The 22,263-nt window shown below is 33.7% G+C and overlaps 3 protein-coding genes across 3 annotated transcripts; 1 reads left to right on the top strand and 2 right to left on the bottom strand.

Annotated features, from left to right (window-relative positions):
- LOC109726252 (protein RALF-like 31) lies at positions 1,177-2,206 on the top strand. Its single transcript, XM_020255762.1, has one exon. The coding sequence runs from the start codon at positions 1,380-1,382 to the stop codon at positions 1,773-1,775; it is 396 nt and encodes a 131-aa protein (XP_020111351.1). The 5' UTR covers positions 1,177-1,379; the 3' UTR covers positions 1,776-2,206.
- On the bottom strand, positions 5,204-9,750 carry LOC109726556 (adenosylhomocysteinase-like). Its single transcript, XM_020256197.1, has 4 exons — positions 9,220-9,750; positions 7,736-8,093; positions 6,371-6,907; positions 5,204-5,724 (listed from the first exon to the last, which is right to left on the bottom strand). The coding sequence occupies exons 1-4, from the start codon at positions 9,570-9,572 to the stop codon at positions 5,515-5,517; spliced, it is 1,458 nt and encodes a 485-aa protein (XP_020111786.1). The 5' UTR covers positions 9,573-9,750; the 3' UTR covers positions 5,204-5,514.
- On the bottom strand, positions 12,959-14,622 carry LOC109726853. Its single transcript, XM_020256671.1, has 5 exons — positions 14,456-14,622; positions 13,888-13,979; positions 13,700-13,801; positions 13,299-13,610; positions 12,959-13,204 (listed from the first exon to the last, which is right to left on the bottom strand). Exons 2-5 carry the CDS (start codon positions 13,936-13,938, stop codon positions 13,094-13,096), a joined length of 576 nt encoding a protein of 191 aa, XP_020112260.1. The 5' UTR covers positions 13,939-13,979; positions 14,456-14,622; the 3' UTR covers positions 12,959-13,093.

Raw genomic sequence — 22,263 nt, 5'->3', positions numbered from 1 at the left:
GCCCCAGAAATACAAAACCCAATTTGAAACTTTTGCTTCTGCTTCAACTGCATTGAGTCGTGGTACAAAAGATTCTATCAATGCGCTTTTAAATAGCTATGATCAAATTATACTTACTCCGAAGCTCCAGCATTGCCAAGCAAAACCTAAATTCAAGTCAACATGATTCAGATGCGCTACCCTGTTATGAAATCCTGCTTTGAGGAATGTGTCTCCTGTGGATCATGTTAGTTGTCTACTTTGTGGTCCTAAACATTATTACTGCTTTTTTGTTTCATAGTTCATAAGCTTTGTCTATTATTATATGCTTTGTCCAGTACTACATTACTGGTGACAAAACTAGGTTGTTTACACATGACAACAAGAGTTACATCATGATTTGCTAGATACTTAAATGACTACAAACACAGGAAATAGCCATGTACATATAACGATTATTATCCGATTAACCTATAAGCAAAGTATCATGTATAGCCTTAGGAGTTTAAATCTGTAATATTTTGGTTTCAGTAATGTTGCAGCTAGGTTTCCTGCATTGTGCCCTTATCACAGCATCTAGTTTTTATTCTGTGGAATTTTGGATCATCATTTACTGTATTTTAACCATCATAACAGATATTTATCTGAACAAATAGTTAGCAGAACATTAGATCAAACAATGAAGATCACAGTTATAGCTGGAAAGTCTTAGAAGAAAATGGCAGCATAAAAAGTATTTGATTTCTGAATCATTTAGCTGAGGGTGGAAGATTCCTTCACTGAATTTAAACCCTAGCCACAGTGCCTTCCACCCCACTCTTGGCCCCATGAAACAATAATGAGAGCCAGGCCCATATGGATAGATTATTGCCTCCATACAGTTTATTTGTGCATCTCATGCACCGCACTCAATTTAAAACAAAATTGTGATCTGATAGGTATTTTTCACAATATTTAAATAGCTTATGTATGTAAAGTTATAAGATTTTAAATTCCATTATCTTGGTATCTGAGTATCCAAACAAAATTAGAAATTTAGAAAAGGAAATTAGGTTCATAAGGAATAATTGTCCAAACTTCACATCAAATAGACTAAATTTTGATTTTGGTTTCACATAATAAATTTGACTAAAGTTTTGAATTTTAGTCTGAAAATATCATAGTTATTTACTAAGATTCAAAAGTGCATGCAATAATTTCTCCCCATTATGCCCATGCCCAATTTTCTCTTTCACAAAAGGTCAATACATGTGGTTGGTCCTGCTCTCACCACCTACAAAGCCATGACCCATTAAAACCCTTGTACTAGGATAGCTCAAATAAGAGAGAGAGAGAGAGAGAGAGAGAGAGAGAGAGAGAAGCTGTGAGGAAAAGAAGAAGAAGAAAACCATTAGTGAGAGATGAGAGAGAGACTATTACTTTCCACTGCATTGCTTCTTCTCCTCTTTGGTTGTGTAGGAAGCAATGAAGTGGGAGAGGTGGTGATGGCCAAAGTGGGTTGTGGGGGGAAAGTTGGGGGTTGCAGTTGGGAGGAGGAGCAGCAGCAGCAGCAGCAGCAGCAGCAGCAGCAAAATGAGGGTCTGGAGATGGAGGAGGTGGAGTCCAATGCAAGCAAGAGGATCTTGTGGGCTACTCAAAAGAGGTACATAAGCTATGAGTCTCTCAAAAATGATGTTGTTCCCTGTGCCAAAAGAGGGGTTCCTTACTACAATTGCTGGGCTTTTCCAAGGGCTCATAATCTCTACTCAAGGGGGTGTGAAATCATCACTGCTTGTGCTAGAGATGCTAATCCTTGAAAAAAAAGAAAAAAAATGGTAATTGGTAAGAAAGAGGATCAAAAGATCTCTACTATGTTGGTTGATTGTTTGAATTATTGTTGTTAGGAAAATGCTAGGTGTGTACTCCAAAAAGGAGCTGTAGATCTTACAATCTTTCATCCGAGGGTTTACAAATCTCTTAAAATTTTTAATACTACGCAAAATAAAAATAATAAAAAAAAAAGATGACACTACATGAAAGTAATAGTAATTCTTGGATGATAGAGTGTAAAATTTACGCCTCCCTTTTTTTTGGAGTGTATAGATAGTACTGTTCTTGTTGTTGTTGTTATTATATATATATATTTATATATATATTTTAAATTTGTAGTGCATTAATAATGTTTATAGTTTTGGTTCCATTTATAACGACAATTATTATGTGGTTATTATTGGTGTTTGCCCTGTCATTATTGGTTTTTTTGCTTTGTTGCACATAACATCCTTGCAAAGTTGGTATTTTTATGCCCTCTTCTGAAATTTTTTTTTTTTTTTTTTGTGCATAGGCCCTCCAAAGATATGGATTTTTTTTAAAAAAACATTGTTCATATATATATATATATATATTCCAATTAATTGCACAAGTACTTTGGGCAGGGGCCAGAAATAATTAAGGTTTTTATTTGGGGTATTTGCTCAATTTCACAGTCTCTTTTTTTTTTTTTTTTGGGTAGTGTATTAACAAGAGTAAAGCTAGAATACTTCTAAAGTAAACGGAGCCGTTACGTTCATGTCATTTCTGACGGCATGGCATTTTTTCATGTCATTTCTGACGGCATGGCATCCGAATCGAAAATTGGCTTCATTAAATATGGTTTAAGCTAGTTAGACTTTCTAGAAACTAAATTATACGATTTTACGATATCATTTGTTTTGTTATCCTGCGTGTCAAATTAAAAATTATCAATTTTTGAGCTAGTCGAAGAAATTTAAATTCTACAAAGTTTCAATCCTCTAAATCATATTTAAAGATGTCGATCGTCGATTTGGATGCCTCGTTGTTCAAAACAATATAAAAATATATAGCGTTGTTTACTTCTAGGAGTATTCTAGTCTGGCTCCATTAACAATGTTTATAGTTTTGTTTGTGTATGTAATACAACTAAAATTGGTTTGCAGATTGTACACTATTGGTATCAGAGCTGAATACCAGTCGAAAATGTTAGAGCTAAGTGTTATGCGGAGCAAAACGTTATACCATGATTTTAGTAGGAACCACCTCTTGAACCTGTAGGGGTCCACCTTTAGAATCTCACACCACCTGATAATTTTGGTCTCTATGATCGGATTAGGACTTGATGAGAACGTTAGGATTTAAACGGGAAGAGTCATTTACACCCCAAAAATCCTATATCAGGTAGAAAAGATGTTCTGATTGAGAATATAAGAGGCTGCGCACCTTAATAAAAATAACTGGGTTAAATATTTTGGGCCAGTGATTTGGATATAACGAGTTATTATCAAGTCGTTACATTTTGTTCCCAACTAACATATATCATCATTATTCATTTTCTCTGTTGCTGGGAAATACATAGAATTATAAATCAATGAAACGCCCAACAATTTCATATTAGATGGTAACAAAAAAACAAATAAATTGTGTATGTATAAAGACAAAGCGGTGTAGTACAAATAGCTTGGACTAAACAATTCTGGCAAGAAGATTGGTCCAAAAAGTACTGGTACTGGACTTGTTCTTGAACTGATCCTTAAAAAATTTATAGTTTGCTAAATAATTATGTAAAAATTTTAATTAACAAACTAATCCTATTTTGTTCAACTTAACATCATAGTAGAAAGAAAAGTGAAAGACAGTGAATTATTCAACGTATAGACTTTAAAAATGATGAATCATTTATCGTCTTTAAAATGTTTCAAATTATTACCATCATTTATGGGATTTTTATGTATGTTGTTAAAATTTTTGTGGAATTATTAGGATTGTATGTTGGTTGTTGGAATATTTATTTAATTATTTATTTACGACCGTATTGCGACTTCTCAGAATTTTTATGGGTTCGCTAGAATTATATTTTGATTGTTGGGATTTGTGTGGTTATTAGGATTGTACAAAAAGAATATAAGAAAGAAACGGTCAATCATTTACCTTTATTTTTTGAGAAAAAGAGTAAACGATTTACGGCTCTTTAACTTTTATTAAAAACCGCGAATTTGAAAAATCGTTCAATGCCTTTCAGTTTCTGTTTCATCTTGGCACTAAGTTGGACAAAATAGAGTTATTTGGCCAAGTAAATTTTTAAAAGCGTTATTAGGCCAAATATAAGAGGTATTCTATAAAAATGTCTCTGATAGTGGTGAGGTAGATTTTTGCAATTAGACCTTCTGAAATGTTCTTTTAATCTAATTATTCCTGGATTTATTTATTCTCACAGGATGGCTAAAAAATGCCCTTATTTTTTTCAGTAAGATACAATCATACAACACATTGATCTCCCTTTTTTTGCATGTATATGGTACTTTTATATTGTATCAATCTTTTTTATCAGGTAACAAATAAAGCTGGGTAATTGGTAATTTTGCTTTGTTTTATTTTGGGAAATCAATGGACCAGGCTAATAACTCTAGTGCCCCAACTTACTCCCAAAATTGGGCTCAAAATTGAGTTTAAAAGCTTAGTCTTAATTTTTATCGTACCAAAGGCTTATTTGGCGCTACTATACGGTGTAGTGCTGTTCAATAAAGTGGTTTCGGAATAGTAATATTAAAAGCATCGTCTAAAAATCTCACAACAAGTTTTTTCATTTTTGGACCCTATAATTTTCGTTTTGTTTTCCAGCAAATATATAAGTTTAAATTTTTTTATTTGCCAAATGCTTTATTAAAGATTACCAAAGCTAGATATAGTAGTATAAGCTGGATCAAATAGGCATTTCAGAATAATTAATACCTAACTCTTATTTGACAAATATCAAATGACTCAATTTGTTTGCAAATGAAAATTAGATGTGCATTCCTTACTGACCAAATGGCCTGTATAGCCAAATATATATATATATATATATATATATATATATATATATATATATATATATTGTAAATCAACCGTTCATTGCTATTTTAAAATTCATACATTACATGTGATAAACAATTAATTAGACCGTCTCCTCCTTGAAAAGACAACTTCAGTAGAAAACTTCCAAACAAAGCTTCGTTCGAAACTTCTCAACCTGCAAACACGTGTTAATTTTATCTCCATCAAAGAATTCATTAGATATCTTTTAATACTAAAGATCTAAGATAAAAAAAAAAAAGTAAACCTTATAAGAAAAGATTATAACTTCTAGATGGAGACAAATTAACACATGATAACAAATCAAGAGCTTCCCACTGAAATGAGAGAGAGAGAGAGAGACATGTAGAGCAACCCACAGAAACAAGTGAGGAAATGTAGAAAAAAAATAATTAGTTATTTCCATTGATGAGGAGGAAAACAACAACAAATACAGAAGAAGCAGAGGAAGGGAGATTAATTTTGACTCCTTGCCAGTGTCTTCAAGCAAGAAAGAATGAAACAAATAAAATTTTATCTCACCACTACTGCATCATCACCTCACATCAATTTATTAGAACTCAACAAACAACAAGCAAAACAAACATCCTAAAGAAGAATGGAAATGGGCAGGAGCAAAAGGAGGGGAGAGAATTAAATAAAAGCGAGATATAAACGAATGGCGACAGCGAATCGAATTTGTTCGCGTCAGTATCGGTAGTTCGGGGGCTTGTAGGGGCCCTCGATCGGGATGCTGATGTACTCGGCTTGGGACGGGGTGAGCTTGGTGAGCTTGGCCCCGAGCTTGCCGAGGTGGAGGGCCGCAACCTTCTCGTCGAGGTGCTTCGGCAGCACGTACACCTTCTTCTCGTACTTGCCACTGCTCCTCTCCTTCCACAGCTCCAGCTGAGCAATCACCTGAGCGAGCAAAATTGTTTATCAATTTTACTTTTCTTTTCTCGAGTTTAAACAAGCGCATTGTGCATGACTCCGACTTAAGAAATCACTCGCCTCTCGTGAGCACGGCTTCTTCCTGAAACAATTTAGGGTGCATTTTCTCTTCAAATTTCGAAAGCTTGCAGAAGCTTTCGAACTTAAGGAACAAGTTTAGGGATTAGTCTGTTTAAGCCGAAGATCAGGAGAAAAGGCTGCAATTCGTCGAAAATTCAACGAGTCGGGCATTTTACCCTAAAATAATGTACAGATAGGGGTTTCGACGAACCCAAATAACCTGGTAATTAGACCTTAATATAAGCCAAATTATTGGATTTAGATCTCCGATAGTGCAGATTTAAGTAATGTAGACTCAGATTCGTGTTTCAGATCCTATAGTTTATTTGATCCTATATAGTATATAGTTTTTTTTTTTTGAGAAAGAACATAATATGCTAAATCAGGATCAGATTCAGATTGAGATGGGAGCATCCGCTAGCATAAAGCGCTCAGATTCAGATCCTCAATGAATCAACCCTGAATCCGATGCGTGTGAGAATAAGCTCAAACCAAAAGATCATGCATATGGACAACTGGAAGATGTATAAAATTCAAAATGAGAAAAATTTACCTGATTGGTGAAGGAGCAGGACATGACAAAGCTGGGGTGGCCGGTAGCGCACCCGAGGTTCATAAGCCGCCCCTCAGCAAGAACGATAATTCCTGAGCTGGTGTCGGGGAATACCCACCGGTCGGTCTGGGGCTTGATGGTGATGCGCTTGACGCCTGGGTAGGTCTCCAATCCGAGCATATCGATCTCGTTATCAAAGTGCCCGATATTGCACACGATAGCGTTGTTCTTCATCTTCCTCATGTGGTCGACCATGATGATGTCCTTGTTGCCAGTGGTGGTGACGAAGATGTCAGCCTCGGACACGACGTCCTCAAGGGTGAGGATGGGGATGCCCTCCATTAGGGCCTGGAGGGCGCAGATGGGGTCGATCTCCGTCACAATCACACGGGCTCCAGCCTGCTTCAAAGCGGCAGCGCAGCCCTTGCCCACATCACCATAGCCGCAGACGACCGCGACCTTGCCGGCGATCATCACATCTGTCGCCCTCATCAGCCCGTCCGGGAGCGAGTGGCGGCACCCATACAGGTTGTCAAACTGCTCAAATTATTCACAATGCCGACACATAAACAAGCACAAAGCTGAATGTGAGCCCTTGCTGTGAATTCAATAAAAAGTCGGAAAGCTAGTATAAAATTTGACGGCTTAGATCATCGAAATTCGAGAAATTAATCAATTTTGCAGGTGTAACTCAAAAGTTATCTCAAACCAAGTTTTGAATAATACAAGAACAGGTATTTGACTAAGCATACCTAAATTTAACTACTTGAAAATATATTAATATTATATATAAATTAACTTACAAAGGTCTCATCTGAAATCTTAAGCAGCAAATAATTCCCAAATCCTTGGAAACAGATAGTTCTGAATATATAGCATGGAACGAATTTCGACTAACCTTAATATAGAGGATAGAAAAAGGAAATTTTTAATGCAACACCTATTATAAACCGAGATTAATTCAACAAATTTTACGAAATAGTTTTTCCGGCCGAATAGCGAACAACCACATTTCATAAACACCTACCAAACATCAGAAAAGGCAGCATTTTTCAAAACAATCAATAATTCTTATCCTGACAATATATACACCAACAGTAGCATTAATGACATGGTGCTAAGATATAGTTGTTACAGTAACATTTTTAACGGCAAAAAGTATTCCTGCTTTAATCACATAAATACACTAAACAATCACAGATCTGAATTGAAAGCACCAGTCTATGGAGTGACAGCTAACTAAAATCATCTACAGCTCTTCAAGATTCAGAAAACCCTAGATCTGCAATCTAAGCAAGATAAACTATCAAGTAGTAAAGCAGTTCCAGATAACAAATCAACAAGAAAACAAACAAATCTCTTCACCTTGCTCTTGGTGACGGAGTCGTTAACGTTGATCGCGGGGAACAGCAGGGTCCCAGTGGCTTGCATCTGGTACAGCCTCTTGACCCCCGTCGTCGTCTCCTCCGACACGCCGACGAGGCGCTCCTTCATCTTCCGGTACTTGTTAGGGTCCACCTTCAGCCCGTCCCGGATCAGCCCCAGCACAATCTTGAACTCGGGGTTGTCCGTCGAGTCCGGGTCGGGCATCTTCCCGGACTTCTCGTACTCCTCCTCAGCCTTGACCCCCTCATGGATCAGCAGCGTGGCGTCGCCACCGTCGTCCACGATCAGGTCTGGCCCACCGCCGGCACCCCAATCAAGGCACCTCTCGGTGCACCACCTGTTTGAATATAAATGATAAAAAAAACCGCTCTTTGATAATTCTCCATGGAACTCATCAGATCAATCTAAAGATTAGTTGAATTTATGCTACATGCCAAGGATTTAAATGCCCATCAGCACGAGTCATATCCACCGTAGCATATCGTGCCAATAAGGTATCAGCACGATACAGCCCCCATACCAATAGCACAGCTCAAAATCCTCTTTTCTTTAAATTAGCAAGTAATTTTCTCAATAAAGTTGAAAATTTTGACAAAAATACATAATAAGTAGAACTACTATGCTATCGGAAGTATAAAGAATCTAATACTTCCGGCTTTTGACTCTTACATCAATCCCTTTGATCATTTCTAACATTCGGATTACTACTATTACCCTATGGGGACCATGGGACCACTCAACCCTAGGGGGGACCACAATCATCCCAATCATAGAATTCTTGATCTAAGAGTCAAAAAGTCAGAAGTATTAAATTCTCTATACTTCCGATAACATAGTAGCTCTACACTAATAAGTAATTAGAATATTTTGTTGCTAAAGAAAATAAATATTTCAAATCATTATATGTCGACAGACATGTATATTTTATGACGGGCAAGCATCAACACACCCGGCACACATCGTGCCGTACCGTGTCAGTAAGTTTTCGGCACGAACCCGTACCACGGCAGTTAAATCCTTGCTGCATACCCTGACAACATGGTAAAATCTAAGACAATAGATAGAATTTACGCCACTAAATGACAGATATAGAAATTGAATCTACGAACTTCTAGCACCAGCTCGTATATCATATAACCCAAAAAGACTTGATCTAATAGAAAATGGTCGAGAAACAATCTTAGCATTCGTACTCACGTGCACGATGAAGATCAGATGAACCATGCCACATAGACTACTAGGACTGCTAGATTTGAATTTCGGGTTTTTTTGCATTTAGCCCCTTAACAAACTTTCTTTTTGCAAATAGCAAAATTGACATGACGTGAATTTTAAGTTGAAGACGATGAACCATTATGGACGTGGAGCTTAAGTTCAAATACGGTGAAAAAGATCAGAATAATCTGCAGTAGTCTATATAATTTTTGTTTCTGAAAAGATGAAGAGGAGGATGAATGGTGGACCAGTATTCGTGGAGGGTTTCGCCCTTCCAGGCGAAGACGGCGGCGGAGTCGCGGGCGATGGCGGCGGCGGCGTGGTCTTGGGTGGAGAAGATGTTGCAGGAGCACCAGCGGACGTCGGCGCCGAGGGCGGTGAGGGTCTCGATGAGGACGGCAGTCTGGATGGTCATGTGGAGCGAGCCGGAGATCCGCGCGCCCTTGAAGGGCAGGCTGGCGCCGTACTCCGCCCGGCAGGCCATCAGCCCCGGCATCTCCACCTCCGCCAGCTCGATCTCCAGCCGCCCGAAGTCCGCCTGCGACAGCTCCCGCACCTTGTACTCCCGCCCCCCCGACGTCTTCTCCACGAACAGCGACATCCCCCTCCCCTCGACGCTGCTTGCTAGGGCTAGGGCTAGGGCTACGGTTTGGTTTGTTGCTGCTCCGATCCTTCCCTTTAATGGCGGATCTGATGATCTGTGAGAGAGAGAGAGAGGGCAGGGGAGACTGGGAGTGGAGTGAGAGGAGGACGAAGAGTCGGGGGGGAGTTGGGGATTTTATACGGAGGAGAAGGGGAAGTGGGTACCGTTGGATTTAGGGTGGGTGTGATGGGAAATGATGGGGATTGGCTTTTGTTTTTCTTTTCTACTTTTAAAAAATTTTAAATATTACACCAAATTGGTATCACAGTCAAATACTAGCTAAAATTTTGAGAGTTAAGTGCTATACGGAATAAAGTACTACACCAACGAATTTCGCCGGAGCCACCTCCTAATTCCGTAGGAGCTATCTCTAGAATCTCACCTTTTAAACCCGTAAAAGCTATCTCTAGAGTCTCACATCCTCTGATAATTCTTGTCTGCATCTGTGATCTAGTTTGGACCTGACGAGTACGTCAGGGTCTAAAACAGGAAGAATTTTTTTTAGAGAAAGATAGCATGCTACCGGCTTCAAATATTTTTTTTTTTTAAATAAACTTAGTTGAAAATGAGAATTAACAAGGATTCGAACTTGGGACCTCGAGTACCAACTACCAAATTTTTTGCCACTTGAGTTAGAGACAGTCGTTCTTTTAGATGAACATTTTGAAGGTTGAGATTACTCGACTTTGAACCAATGTGAAATTTTTTTTTTCAAATTTTCAGTCAAGAATTTGTTAGGAAATTTTCAGTTCAGAAATTGTTAAGGAATTTTCAAATGTCATGAATTTTCAAATGTCGTGAATTTTCAATTAAGAAATTGTAGCAAGCTAGCTGTCAAAACAGTTAAAGTAGATAGCTTGCCATATTTCTCTCAAAAAATTTAAAAAAAAAAGAACATGTCAATAAAATGATAAGTAAATATCATTTAATAAGCTTGCTTAACACTTTTTTTTTTGTTTCCTTTTGCTCTTTCTTCGCAAGGTCCATAGACATAGCAATCCTAAAATAAAATTTTAGTGGAGAGCTCTCTAATAATCCGCTGTCATGTATCAGTTTTGCATCTATTCAAAAATTTATTAAATGTCTTTTAATAAAAAAGTACGAAAAAATATTTTAAAATAGACAAAATTTATTATCTTTGTATGAAGGTAAAACTGATATACGACAGCAGATTGGGTGTTCGCGAAGTAAAGTTTCGTCTAAAACGTACCCTACAACCCACCAACTTGAAGCCCAAGTCATAGGCTCAAACCTAGGACTTTTTTGAAGTCCCATACTTTGTGGAACTAATGTTGTATGCAACAAGCAAGCAAATGGAGCTACTCCACCTACTTAGTTTTATTCCCAAAAATAATTGGGTAAAATATTGAATAAAAAATAACAATAATAAGGGCAAGTTTGTTTCGCAAAAAGAGGAAGATAAAGTCATTTTCAGCTATAAATATTTACTTTCGTTATTTGATTCGCTGTAAATTATATTTCCCTATAACTCTACTCTCCCAAAGCATCATAATTTACTGTCTTGGGTGGTGACTGAGTCAATTACGAGAGAATAAGAGTAAACAAATAATAAAAAATTAATTATTGTAACTTTTTTCATCCTCTTGTATGCTAATATAAAAATTTTCGATAAAATAAATTAAAAAAGGGGATAACTACAATTTCAAAGCCATTGACTTTCAATCAACTGAATAATAGTGGAGAAATAATTTTTACCCGAGCTTTAGTTCTACTAAAAATTATTTTCAATTTAAAAATTAGTTACGGACAAACAAACAAACCCTTAAAAAGTATATAGAAATAACTTGCCTGATCAAACAACCACTCACAAAGTTTGCCATAGTCAATGAATTCCCAAGTCATTAAACTTTTTATTCTAATCACCATGGAACCCCCAAAACAAAAAATCAAACTAATTAAAAGAGTTTAAAAGTTTCCTAATGATGACCAAATATATATATACAAAAAGCTCCTCCATTAATATTTCATTAAATTATATATAAAAAACTTCATATACTCTACTTAGGTTTATCGAATATTTACTTTAGTACCTTTTAGTTTTAACATTATCACTGATTTAACGAAAAAAAATTAGTGAAGGGGATAATAAAAAGAGAAAAATGAAACCACGGGATACTAAATTGATACACTTTAAATCACATGATACTAAAATAAAAAAAATTACGAAACCACATAGATGGTATTTGAAGTTTTTCCAATTTATCCTATAACATAATAAAACTTATTCTCTTGCTGTCTCTATCACTCCTTAAAGTGGAGTGAGTATTCTTACTTATTCCACAAATTAATTAAACCCAAATAAGCTATATATTCCCCCGAAGCAAACCAAATGCATGCTTACACGCCAGGACTTCTCAAATAAACTTATAATACATTCAAGGAACTAAAAAAAAAAAAAAAAAAAAAGAAAAATCGATAAAAAAAAAAAGAAAAAAAAAAAACCCTCATTTAGTTTATCCTCCTCATATGTTATCTTATTCCTCCTTACACCAACATGGTTGTTCTCATACTAAACCTAGTATTTTGGTCCTTAACCTCATTTCTGAACTTAGTAACATTTGCTCTCTTTAGAGGACTAGCACTTCTTATTGTGGCCATAGTGCAACTGCTTAAACTCCCTGGACAAGCCCTAGATGAAGTGCTTGATCATGTAGCTGGTGCTATGAGGGTGGCTCAGGGATATGCATTCGAGCTCGCGGTCGACGCGCTTCGGTCGGTCGTTTCGGGCTTGCTCGAGGCTCTGCATGGGCTCGTGACGGGCGCGGTCGAGCTGGCACTGGCGGCGGTGAAAGAGATTGCGGAGAAGGGCAGCGCTGGGGTCGAGCAGTTGGCGGAGACGGCACCGGAGGTGTTCGAGGGCGCGGCGGAGATGCTTGGGAGGATTGTTGTTAGTGTTTGGAGTAACTACTGGGATGCTGTAAGATACATCATGGACTATATGTAGGTTTTGTTTTTTTGTTGCTATAGATCATTCTTTGTATTGTTTTAGGTTAGGAATTTTAGCCATATGCATGCAAAGTATTGTTAATAACATGCAAATTAATTAATCTCCCTTAATATCTATTAACAAAGAATTAAAACTGAAGTGGTAATTAAGTTAATTAAAGCATTTATATTACAACAATATGGTTTTACTATTGAAATGAAAAATAGTATACAAATTTTAATGAAATAATTATTTTAGCATGCATTTATGAGCAGAAAATTATGAATCAATTGATAATCAAATTATCTTAAATATTAATGCAAATTAGATATCATCATATTACTCAACAATAAGCAAAGCAATCACAATGATAACTCACTAATTTTTTCACATGCATCATTAAAATTTACCTAGTTCAACATAACATGTAATCCAAAACATATGTGTATGTAGTAGCAGCACTCTCAATAAAAGAAAATTTAAATAGTTACAAAAATAGTCTACATTTAAGTTTTCAATAATTCGTAAAAGTTCAAACAGTTAGGCGACGACGCCCTTTAGTTGCAGACTTATGATGATTTCCATTCCGAGAGTGATTGTTTGAAGAGAACGCATCATCCAGATCATTACCACGGCCGACGGCCTAAAAAAGTATCAAGTAACATAAAATTACTAATTATACTACCATTAAAAAATTTTAAATATATGTTTAGTAACTCGCTATCAAATCGGTATACCTGAGAATTGAGAACTCTATCTGATATTAGTTCTTTTAGATGATTTAATTCCTCCCGCATCTTAGAAAGTTCTGCTTCAAGCTTTTTCATGTCATCTTCTACGTACTGTCGTTCCACTTTGAGCTTTTTTACTTCCTCTGATTGGCCTCCACTTGCTTTGTTAGTTGTAGGCAGGTTCAGATGTTTCACACGATTATACGATCTTAGTGTAGGTCTCGAGCCTAAATCTTTCGCACATCTATTGTAGTCGCAATTGATGGAATCAAATTCGTGGCTTTGAGAAAGTTCAACAAACTCTCGACGCGCTGCATTCTATTAGGCATTTGAGAAAAAAAAAGTATTGATATCCCACAAATCATATAAATACTAAATATGACTGTACGAAAGGAAATTGTAATTACCGAGTTATCCTCTGCACCCTGATTTACGAAATTTTTGTTCTTTTTCTTACGAGTTGCCTCTCGAAAAGTTAGTCGATGTGATTCGTTGCCAAGAATAAGTTCCTATAATTTTAAATAATAATTTGTGAATGATAGAGAGACATAGAACATCATATAAAGTAAAATGAATTTCAATGTTGAGTCATTACCGGTTCCTTCCGTTTCCTTTTATAACTCTTCCTACCCGATGTGTGGGCCATCTTCACCTTCTTTGCAGAAATTCAATTCACTCACAGAATTTCTATAACAAAAGAAAAAAATTGTATTAAAAAAGGACAAACTAATATTGGCAAAATTACTACAAAAAATCTTTTATACCATACGTTTCTCGATGCACTAATATGTTACTAATATTAATCCATTGATCTCTAATCATACCTAGTGATATATAGTTAACCATCTCCTGAATCGTTTTGTCCTTTTTGAAAAGCACTCACATTTAGTTCACTTATAGTCTCTATACTTTTTGTTCAAAAATGCCAATGCCCAATGTCTCGTTCCTTTCGGATATGTAAATTTTGACTACTCATAAAATAAAATGCTTAGTTTTAGAAGTATAATCTAATAATATTTGTAAATACAAAATAAAATAACATCTGCTTTATTACCCTAAAATAATATGCAATTATTTGGGCAACAATGAATCTTCTTATAAATTACACCTAAGGCCTGCATAATTTTTTTTGGTTCATATGAAGAAATGGAGTACTGAAGTACCTTTCAGGAAATGCATCAACCAATAGCTCAAGTAAACATGCTAAAAGAACTCTCCTGACCAACAATTTAGACACTTCATTTGCATCTTTTAACAAGTTTATGAACAAAAGGGAGGTCCCACTGTAGATTGTTGTGCGTCTACTCTTCGATCACATCCATTCATCAGTATTTCTGTTTCGTTTGTCGTCTCGTCTATTAGGCAAACAGCATCACGTAAAAATCCATATATGTCATCTAACGAGGGATATAGGAATACGCACGTGCATATGCGAAACTTCTTACACATGCAGAAATTGAGAAGATGAAAAAGAGGCAGTAGTGTTAGCAGAGGAAGCGAATGATAAAGGTTCCTCTCCATGACAAACTCGACTAATATGTCCTCTTTTTACACCTTTGCATATCAAGTGTATCTTTGCATTCCCATATATTTGTAATTAACAATTAACATAGCGTATACATGAGCACATTATCTTGTATTACGAAATACAAATTCAAAAAACTATGAGACTCCATTCTTATATTCATCACTATTACTAGGTTAATTTGGTCAGTAATTCAACAGTTATCCATTACAACGAAACAACTAAAATCACAACAAATGCTTCATTCAATTCAATATCAACATTATATTAAAAAATAATAATAATATATTCATTCTTGCAGAGAGTAGAGTGAAGTCTTAAAAAGCTGTTGGAGAAAATTAATTAAGATACAAGAATGGTAAAAATGCACAAGAGTACTCAAAGCAACACAAAGTGAAAAACCACAACTGCCCAAAAATGCAATTTAGGTTATTAATTAATTAACAAGCGGTAGGTTTAGACCGACCGTCGCAAACGCAAGTGAAGAAGGACTTGATGATTGGTATCTGAGGCCTTAAGTTAATTCGAAATCTAGTTGTTTTATATTTTCAGTCAAATTTATTTCTAAAAAATGAACAAAATCGGCAACATGCTATCATTCTCTTCACAAAAAAACAAAAGGGCAGGTTTAGGTTACAATTTTTCATTTTAAAGTGGTGAATGGTTGAGATAAAGCTTGAATCTTATATTACGTTTGCATAAGAAGTTTTTTACATTTTAAGAAAATTAATTAAGAAAAAATTCAAATACTATCTCTGTAGTTTCGTGCTTTTTCACTTTAGTGCCATGTGATTTAAAATGCATCACTTCCGTATTCTGTGGTTTCGTTTTACTCTTTCCGTTATCCCCTCCATTAATTTTTTCGTTAATTAAATCAGTGACAAAATTAAAACTACAGCGTACTAAAGTAAAAGTTCAGTAAATCATAAAGTATTAAATAAAAATTCAGAAAATCATAGGCGAGGTATCTGACGTTTTTTATATATGATTTAACAAAGAATTAACTGAGGCGCAGACGGAAAGAGAAAAATGAAGTCACATTGTACTAAAAGTGCTACATTTTAAACTACATGATACAAAAGTGAGAAAGCGCGAAACTACAAGAATGATATTTGAAGTTTACCCAATAATTAATGAAACGATTTCACTCTCTCAAAAAAAAAAAAAAAAGAAAAAGAGAAAAGGTAATGATATTCATTAATTCCAATATTACATATTGATGCATTGCTCACTAATACAACTTTCTAATGCAAAGAGAAATATTTTGATTTTATTTTATTTTATTTAACCTGAAAAAAAAAAAAGAAACAAAAAGTTTAGGCCCAAATAAATTAATGATATTGTTAAAGAGATATTACATTGGGTTTTCTTTCCTAATGAATTAATATACATAGTGATCATAAAATTAAAATTTAATCCAAAATTAAACATTAAAAACAAAAAACTTGAGAGAGAGATTACATGCTACCTGCTTTATTTTTTTTTCGAAATAAACTTATCTGGCAATGTGAAGCAACTAAACTTTGAACTTGTGACTTCGGATATCAACTATCAAGTCGCCATTTACGTTAGAAAACAATTAATCAGTAACACAAAGGGAGGAAAAATTTAAAAAAAAAAAAAGATCTTGGAGAAGAAGATGATGACCTTAGTTGCGGCGGCGGCGGAGGAGGAGAAGGGGAAGAAGGGGAAGGGGAAGGCTGCAGAGGGTGAGAGGGAGGGGAAGCTTCTAGAAGAGGGAGGGGGAAGGGGGACAGAGAGGTGGCTGATTGGGGTTTTGGCGTGCAACTGGCTTAGGGTTTTAGCTTTTTATTTTCCTCACCACCTTCAGAGGCGGTTGCAGAACCCGCCTACATACAACCGTCTCCGTGAGCCTTTTTTTTAAAATTTTTTTATTTTATTTTTATTTTTTTACTTTTTAATTTCTGTGTGTAGTTACATGCTTAAGTTTTATTTAGAAAATGCATGCATGCATTTAAATTATAGGGCATATTTAATTCGTTGGCCGAAAGTAAAGTATTGAAAATGATATTTTTAAAAGAATTAATTTTATACTGGCCAAAAGTAAAGTATCGAAAGTAATATTTTTAAAATAATTAATTCTATACAGGTCTTTACAAACATAGTGAATGAAAATATATCCCTACAAAGTTTAACTTTCATATGTTGTCTCTATAAAAGTTTTAATTTTTTCAAATATGTTTATGCGGTTAGAATCCGTTAAAAAAATTTAGTTAACCATAAGTTAAATACTTAACTCTTGTTTGTTTTTTATATTTTTACCCCTCTTATATTATACTATTACGGTTTTTGAGGGGACATATTAATTTGTAATAGCAAAATTGAAAATATAAATGGTTCTCTAACGGTAACAAACCAGAGTGACATATTTGAAAATATTAGAACTTTTGTAGGGACAACATATGAATACAAAAGTTGAACTTTGTAGGTATATATTTGTCATTCACTATGTTAGCAGGGACCTGTATAAAATTAATTCTAAAGTTGACTTCTTATGGGTTGTTTGATTTGTGAAAGTGAATATAAAATTTAATTTACAAAAGTGGGCTGGTAAAGTAAATTATTATAACTAAATTTCACTTTTTTTACTTCGGTTCAAAATTTTCGAAAGTCACTGAAAGTGGAGAAACTTAATTAAGAGGTTATATTTGGTCTTAACTTTAATAATTGATTTTACTTTTAAAGTTGAATTTCACTTTAAATTTGAATTAAAATCATAATCACATTCTGAAGTTAATTTATTTTAATTCAAATTCGATAAAAAATTTCTAAATTCAAATTTGCAACTTTATTTTAAATTTAAATATTTAAATATTTATTTTTATTTAAATTTGAATATAATAACATTTTGACTTTTTATTTAAATTTGTGACTTTATTTTATTTAAATTTATTTTTTTATCTTTATTATTTTTATGCCTTAAATTTTAATTATAAATTCAACTCAGTTTAAGTTTAAATTTTAATTTCAAAATAAAATTTTAATATAAATATAAATATAAACTATAGTTTTTATATTTTATAAACTATAGTTTTTATAAACTATAGTTTTTATATTTTATTTTATAGTCAATTAAACAATCGAACTGAAAAGTCACTTTTATAAAAATCAGTTTTATAAAAGTGACTTTTTTTTTTCACTTTTTTCACTTTTATAAAACTATAGTTTGAGACGTACGCAGATGAAAATATAATAGTTATAATTAGATATAGCCTCCTATAATATCTATAGTATAGGGCACCCATACTATAGTCTCATTTTCGATCTTAGGGTTTAATGATTCACACCGTTAAAATTGATCTAAAGTATTTGGAGTTTTTAAAAATAAACTTTATGATCAAACTATTTCAAAATTATCAATTTTAAATGGCTACTATAGCAAGTTTGTAGTTTAACGGTGTAGAAAAATATAAATTTATTCAAATTTTGATAGAAAATATTTTAAACTATCTAGATCGAGATCAGCATTCTTGATCTTGAATTTATAAGTCCTATCCTCAAAATTTTAAAGATTGTTCAATTTCTACCGTTTATTTTAAAATGATTTGCTTACTAAGTAAACGATATAAAAAAAAAAATTAAAATTTTATTTCTGAGAACTTCATATACCCTAGATCATATTTAACGATGTAGATCATTAATTTAGACATACTAAAATAAAAAACGAGACTATATTACTGGAGTTTCAATACTAGAGATAGTATAGGAGCCTTGTTCGCTATAATTATATAAGATTATTTGGTTGGATGTAATCGAAAGTGCGGCAAAAATAGATACTTTGTTTGGTTATGTGCAGTTGATAAATTAATATATTTTCTATTTGGAAGATTATTAGGGAGGTAAGCTCATGTAACACTCTTAGAATTTGAAAATAGTTATGAGATATAATAGTGCTAGACCTCTTATCCCGGATATAACAACTTTCAGCGGTGGTTAGGCTCAAGAGGTTAAGGGTGCAAGGGCTAGAGTAGTTTTGTGATGGGTAGCCTCTCTAGAAAGCAGGGTGTCATAGGTAGTATCAAAGTCATGAATCACCAACAAATGTATAAGTTAAGTCTCTATTGAGCCAAAATTTGAATGACAAGGCTAACTAGAATAATCTTACATCGCCCGGTGCTTGAACCTGACAAGTACATCAAGGCTTAAAGGGGGAGGAACGCGACACCTTCAGGATTTGAAATAGTCATACATATGAGATATAATAGGGCTATACATATTAATCCAGCTATGATATTTTGGACAGTAATTAGGTACAAGAGGTTAAGAGGGTAAAGTGTGCTAGAATCATATTAGTTCTAGGATTTGTGATCTTTGTAAAAGGTGGGGCGTCACACTTTAACTACTACAGTTGGAACTACAATCAATTTGGGCGTAGTTCTAACTGCTGCATTTGAGTCTCCTCATGCAGTTCCAACTGCTACATTTGAGCCTCGTGCAGCTCCAACTGCAATAGTTGAATTCCAATGAATTAAACCCAATGATAGATTTGAATTTGCATGCATTTCTAATTTTAATGTAATTACAACTACGTGTAACCAAACAGCCCTCAGCTGGATAAGGGTGGCAAAAATTCAGGTTCGGATCAAATCAATTGTTAGAATAAATGAATATTCACTATGTTCGAACCCAGATTTCAAACAATATATTGTGTTCGGATCCAAACTCGATTTAAAATCAGATGTCTGATTGGAACTTGGTTGGACCTAGTTTTAAGCCAAAATTCAGAAAAAAAAAAAAACAATTGTATTAAATTATAAGTTAAATTCAAAACTTGTGCACTAAAAATAAAAATATCATAATCATAAAAAATAATTCGTAAAATTATTGGTGAGAACTGGGTCATCGATCTCAACTCAGTTTTTTGAATGAAATTCTTTTAATTTAGAAAAAACTATCATAAATATTCATATTAAAAATAATCCATCTAAAAACTAAATGAACTTTTTATTTTGTCTATCATCTATTATCTATATCGTTTTAATTAAAAGGTATAAATTAAGAATTATAAAGTATTATGGATACCCTTTCAAAATTATCAATATTAGTTTTGCTACTATAATTCATTGAAGGGTTAATTGCATACAAGTTACTGTAAACGTATCGAATAACAGATATATCCCTACAAAATTCAACATTTTATTTTATCCCTGCAAAAGTCCTACTATTTCAAATATACCGCTGCTGTTAGGGTTCACTAGAAAAATATAGTTAATCGTGAGTAAAATACTTATCCCTGATTAGTGTATAAGTTAAATTGACCATTTTACTCCTCTTATTTTATTGGTAAAATACTTTTTGGGAGGACATTTCTGCATAATTCTAATAACTAGGACATTTCGAGGGATACATTTGTAAGGGCAAAAATGTTATTTAACTTAACTGCTATTAGAAAATAAGCAATGCTCTGACGGTAATAAACTAGAGGGGCAAATATGAATATCACTGGACTTTTATAGGTATAAAAATAAAAAGTTAAACTTTGAAGGAATATATTTGCTATTCGATATGTTTACATGAAGCTGTATGCAATTAACTCTTATTTAAGATATTTTATAACTTTTGAGGGGCAAATTGGAAATTGCCCCTAAAAATTATAAATGGATTTTTCATCAACAAGATTATTTAGTTATAAATTAATTGGATTTAGTTGACATTAATAATGCTTCCCCAAATAAATAAATAAGGTTAAAATTAATGTATGTAGTAGACCCCTCAACTATACGCAATTTTGAAATAGACCCCTTAGCTTTTATTTTTTTGACTAGAGTCTCATCTCTATATTTTTCTTAATTAATTTGAGATTTTATATATACTTAGATGCATTAAAAATTTTACCAAGTTTGATAACTCCATTATGACTCGTTAACTGATTTACTTTTATGTAAAAAAATAATTAAAGTTATTAAATTTGATTAAATTATCAACGAATTCGATTAAATTTTTAATTTGTTTTTACTAAAAATCAATTGATAATCTAAAAAAAGGTCTCAATCAAAAAGAAAATAAAAACTTGAGGAGTCTTTTTCAAAATTGGTACGCATATTGAAAAGATGGCATAAGGAATTAGTTAGTAAAAATAAATAATTATTTTATGGGTATAAATTAATGATCCTTGGAAATTAAGGAATAATAATAATAATAATAATAATAATAATAATAATAACTTAAATAGGGAGTAGAGAGCCAATAGATGAGAACTGCGGGAGCCCAAGTCGTCGCCGATTTCTACTTAAATAATGAGGAAACGTCGCCGACTTCACTAGATGCAAAATATGAGCTAATATAAAACGAACAAACAACTGAAACCAAAATAAACAGACGAATGAAGTAGTTTTCGGCCGTAAATTAACACTCACTTCTGATGTTTAATTCACCATAATTTCACTTTCAATTGAAACTCAAATGCTCCAAATTACTATATTTGACTTCGGGCTCCGAGAGTCGTCAATGTCAAATTCTGTTGTTTGGTTCACCGCAACTTTAACTCTGGTCGGAACTCAAACTTTTCAACATGTCGTAATTGACTTCTGCCTTAGGAGCTGTAAATGCCAACTTCGGTTTGTTGGTTAATTTAATCGAAACTTTACCTTCAGTCGAAACTCAAACTTTTCAAAATAAAATCGTAATTAATTTTTGCCCACCCTGAATTAAAATTAATTATAAAATAATAATAATAATAATAAATATTTAAAACAAAAAGTTTTAGTTTTTACATTATTTATTTTCTGCCAAAAAAATAGCATAACTAAAAAAAAGAAAAGTCAGCTTCACAATTATAGCAACAAATAATGAAAGAGAAGTAACTTTTACTTAAACTTTTGTTCGCCTGAATGTCAACTTGAACCTGAATTTCACATTCAATGAAACAAGAAGACCGTGAGGAGTCTTTGGTTTTCTGAAAAATGATAAAAATCATTTTCTAAAGAAATGTTATTACAAAAAAAAAAATTACAGTTTTTATTTGTCAAATGGAAATTATTTTGAAAACAGAAAATTTTTTTTTAAAGAAACCTTTTTTTTTATATAGATTCATATCAAGAATTAAGCAGGGCCTATTTCGGAAGAAGGTAGAGTAGAGGGGCCTAGCCGCAATTTCGCCGTCCTAACAAAACTATTTTAAAAAAAAAGTCAATTAGCAGAATACAGGGGTATTTTCGTCATTTCACTTTTCTTGCTGAGCAAGCCGTGCGCGTTACAATACTCGCTCCGTCAAGTCGTGTGACTTTTCGTTTCGTTGTATTTTTATTTTTATTTTTATTTTTATTAATATTAATTATTAATAAAATATTTTTTATTTGCGCTAATACGAATAGGGATGTCAATGGGTATGAATACCCGAAATATTATCCGAACCCAAATCCGAACGGGACGGATTTATTCGAGCTAAACGGATATGGATTCGGTTATGAGTATAAAAAATAAAAA

The sequence above is a fragment of the Ananas comosus genome, linkage group 21, assembly GCF_001540865.1.
Source record: "Ananas comosus cultivar F153 linkage group 21, ASM154086v1, whole genome shotgun sequence".
Lineage (NCBI taxonomy): Eukaryota > Viridiplantae > Streptophyta > Magnoliopsida > Poales > Bromeliaceae > Ananas > Ananas comosus.
The sequence above is the reverse complement of the archived record's forward strand: the minus strand, read 5'-3'. Positions and strand labels throughout refer to the sequence as shown.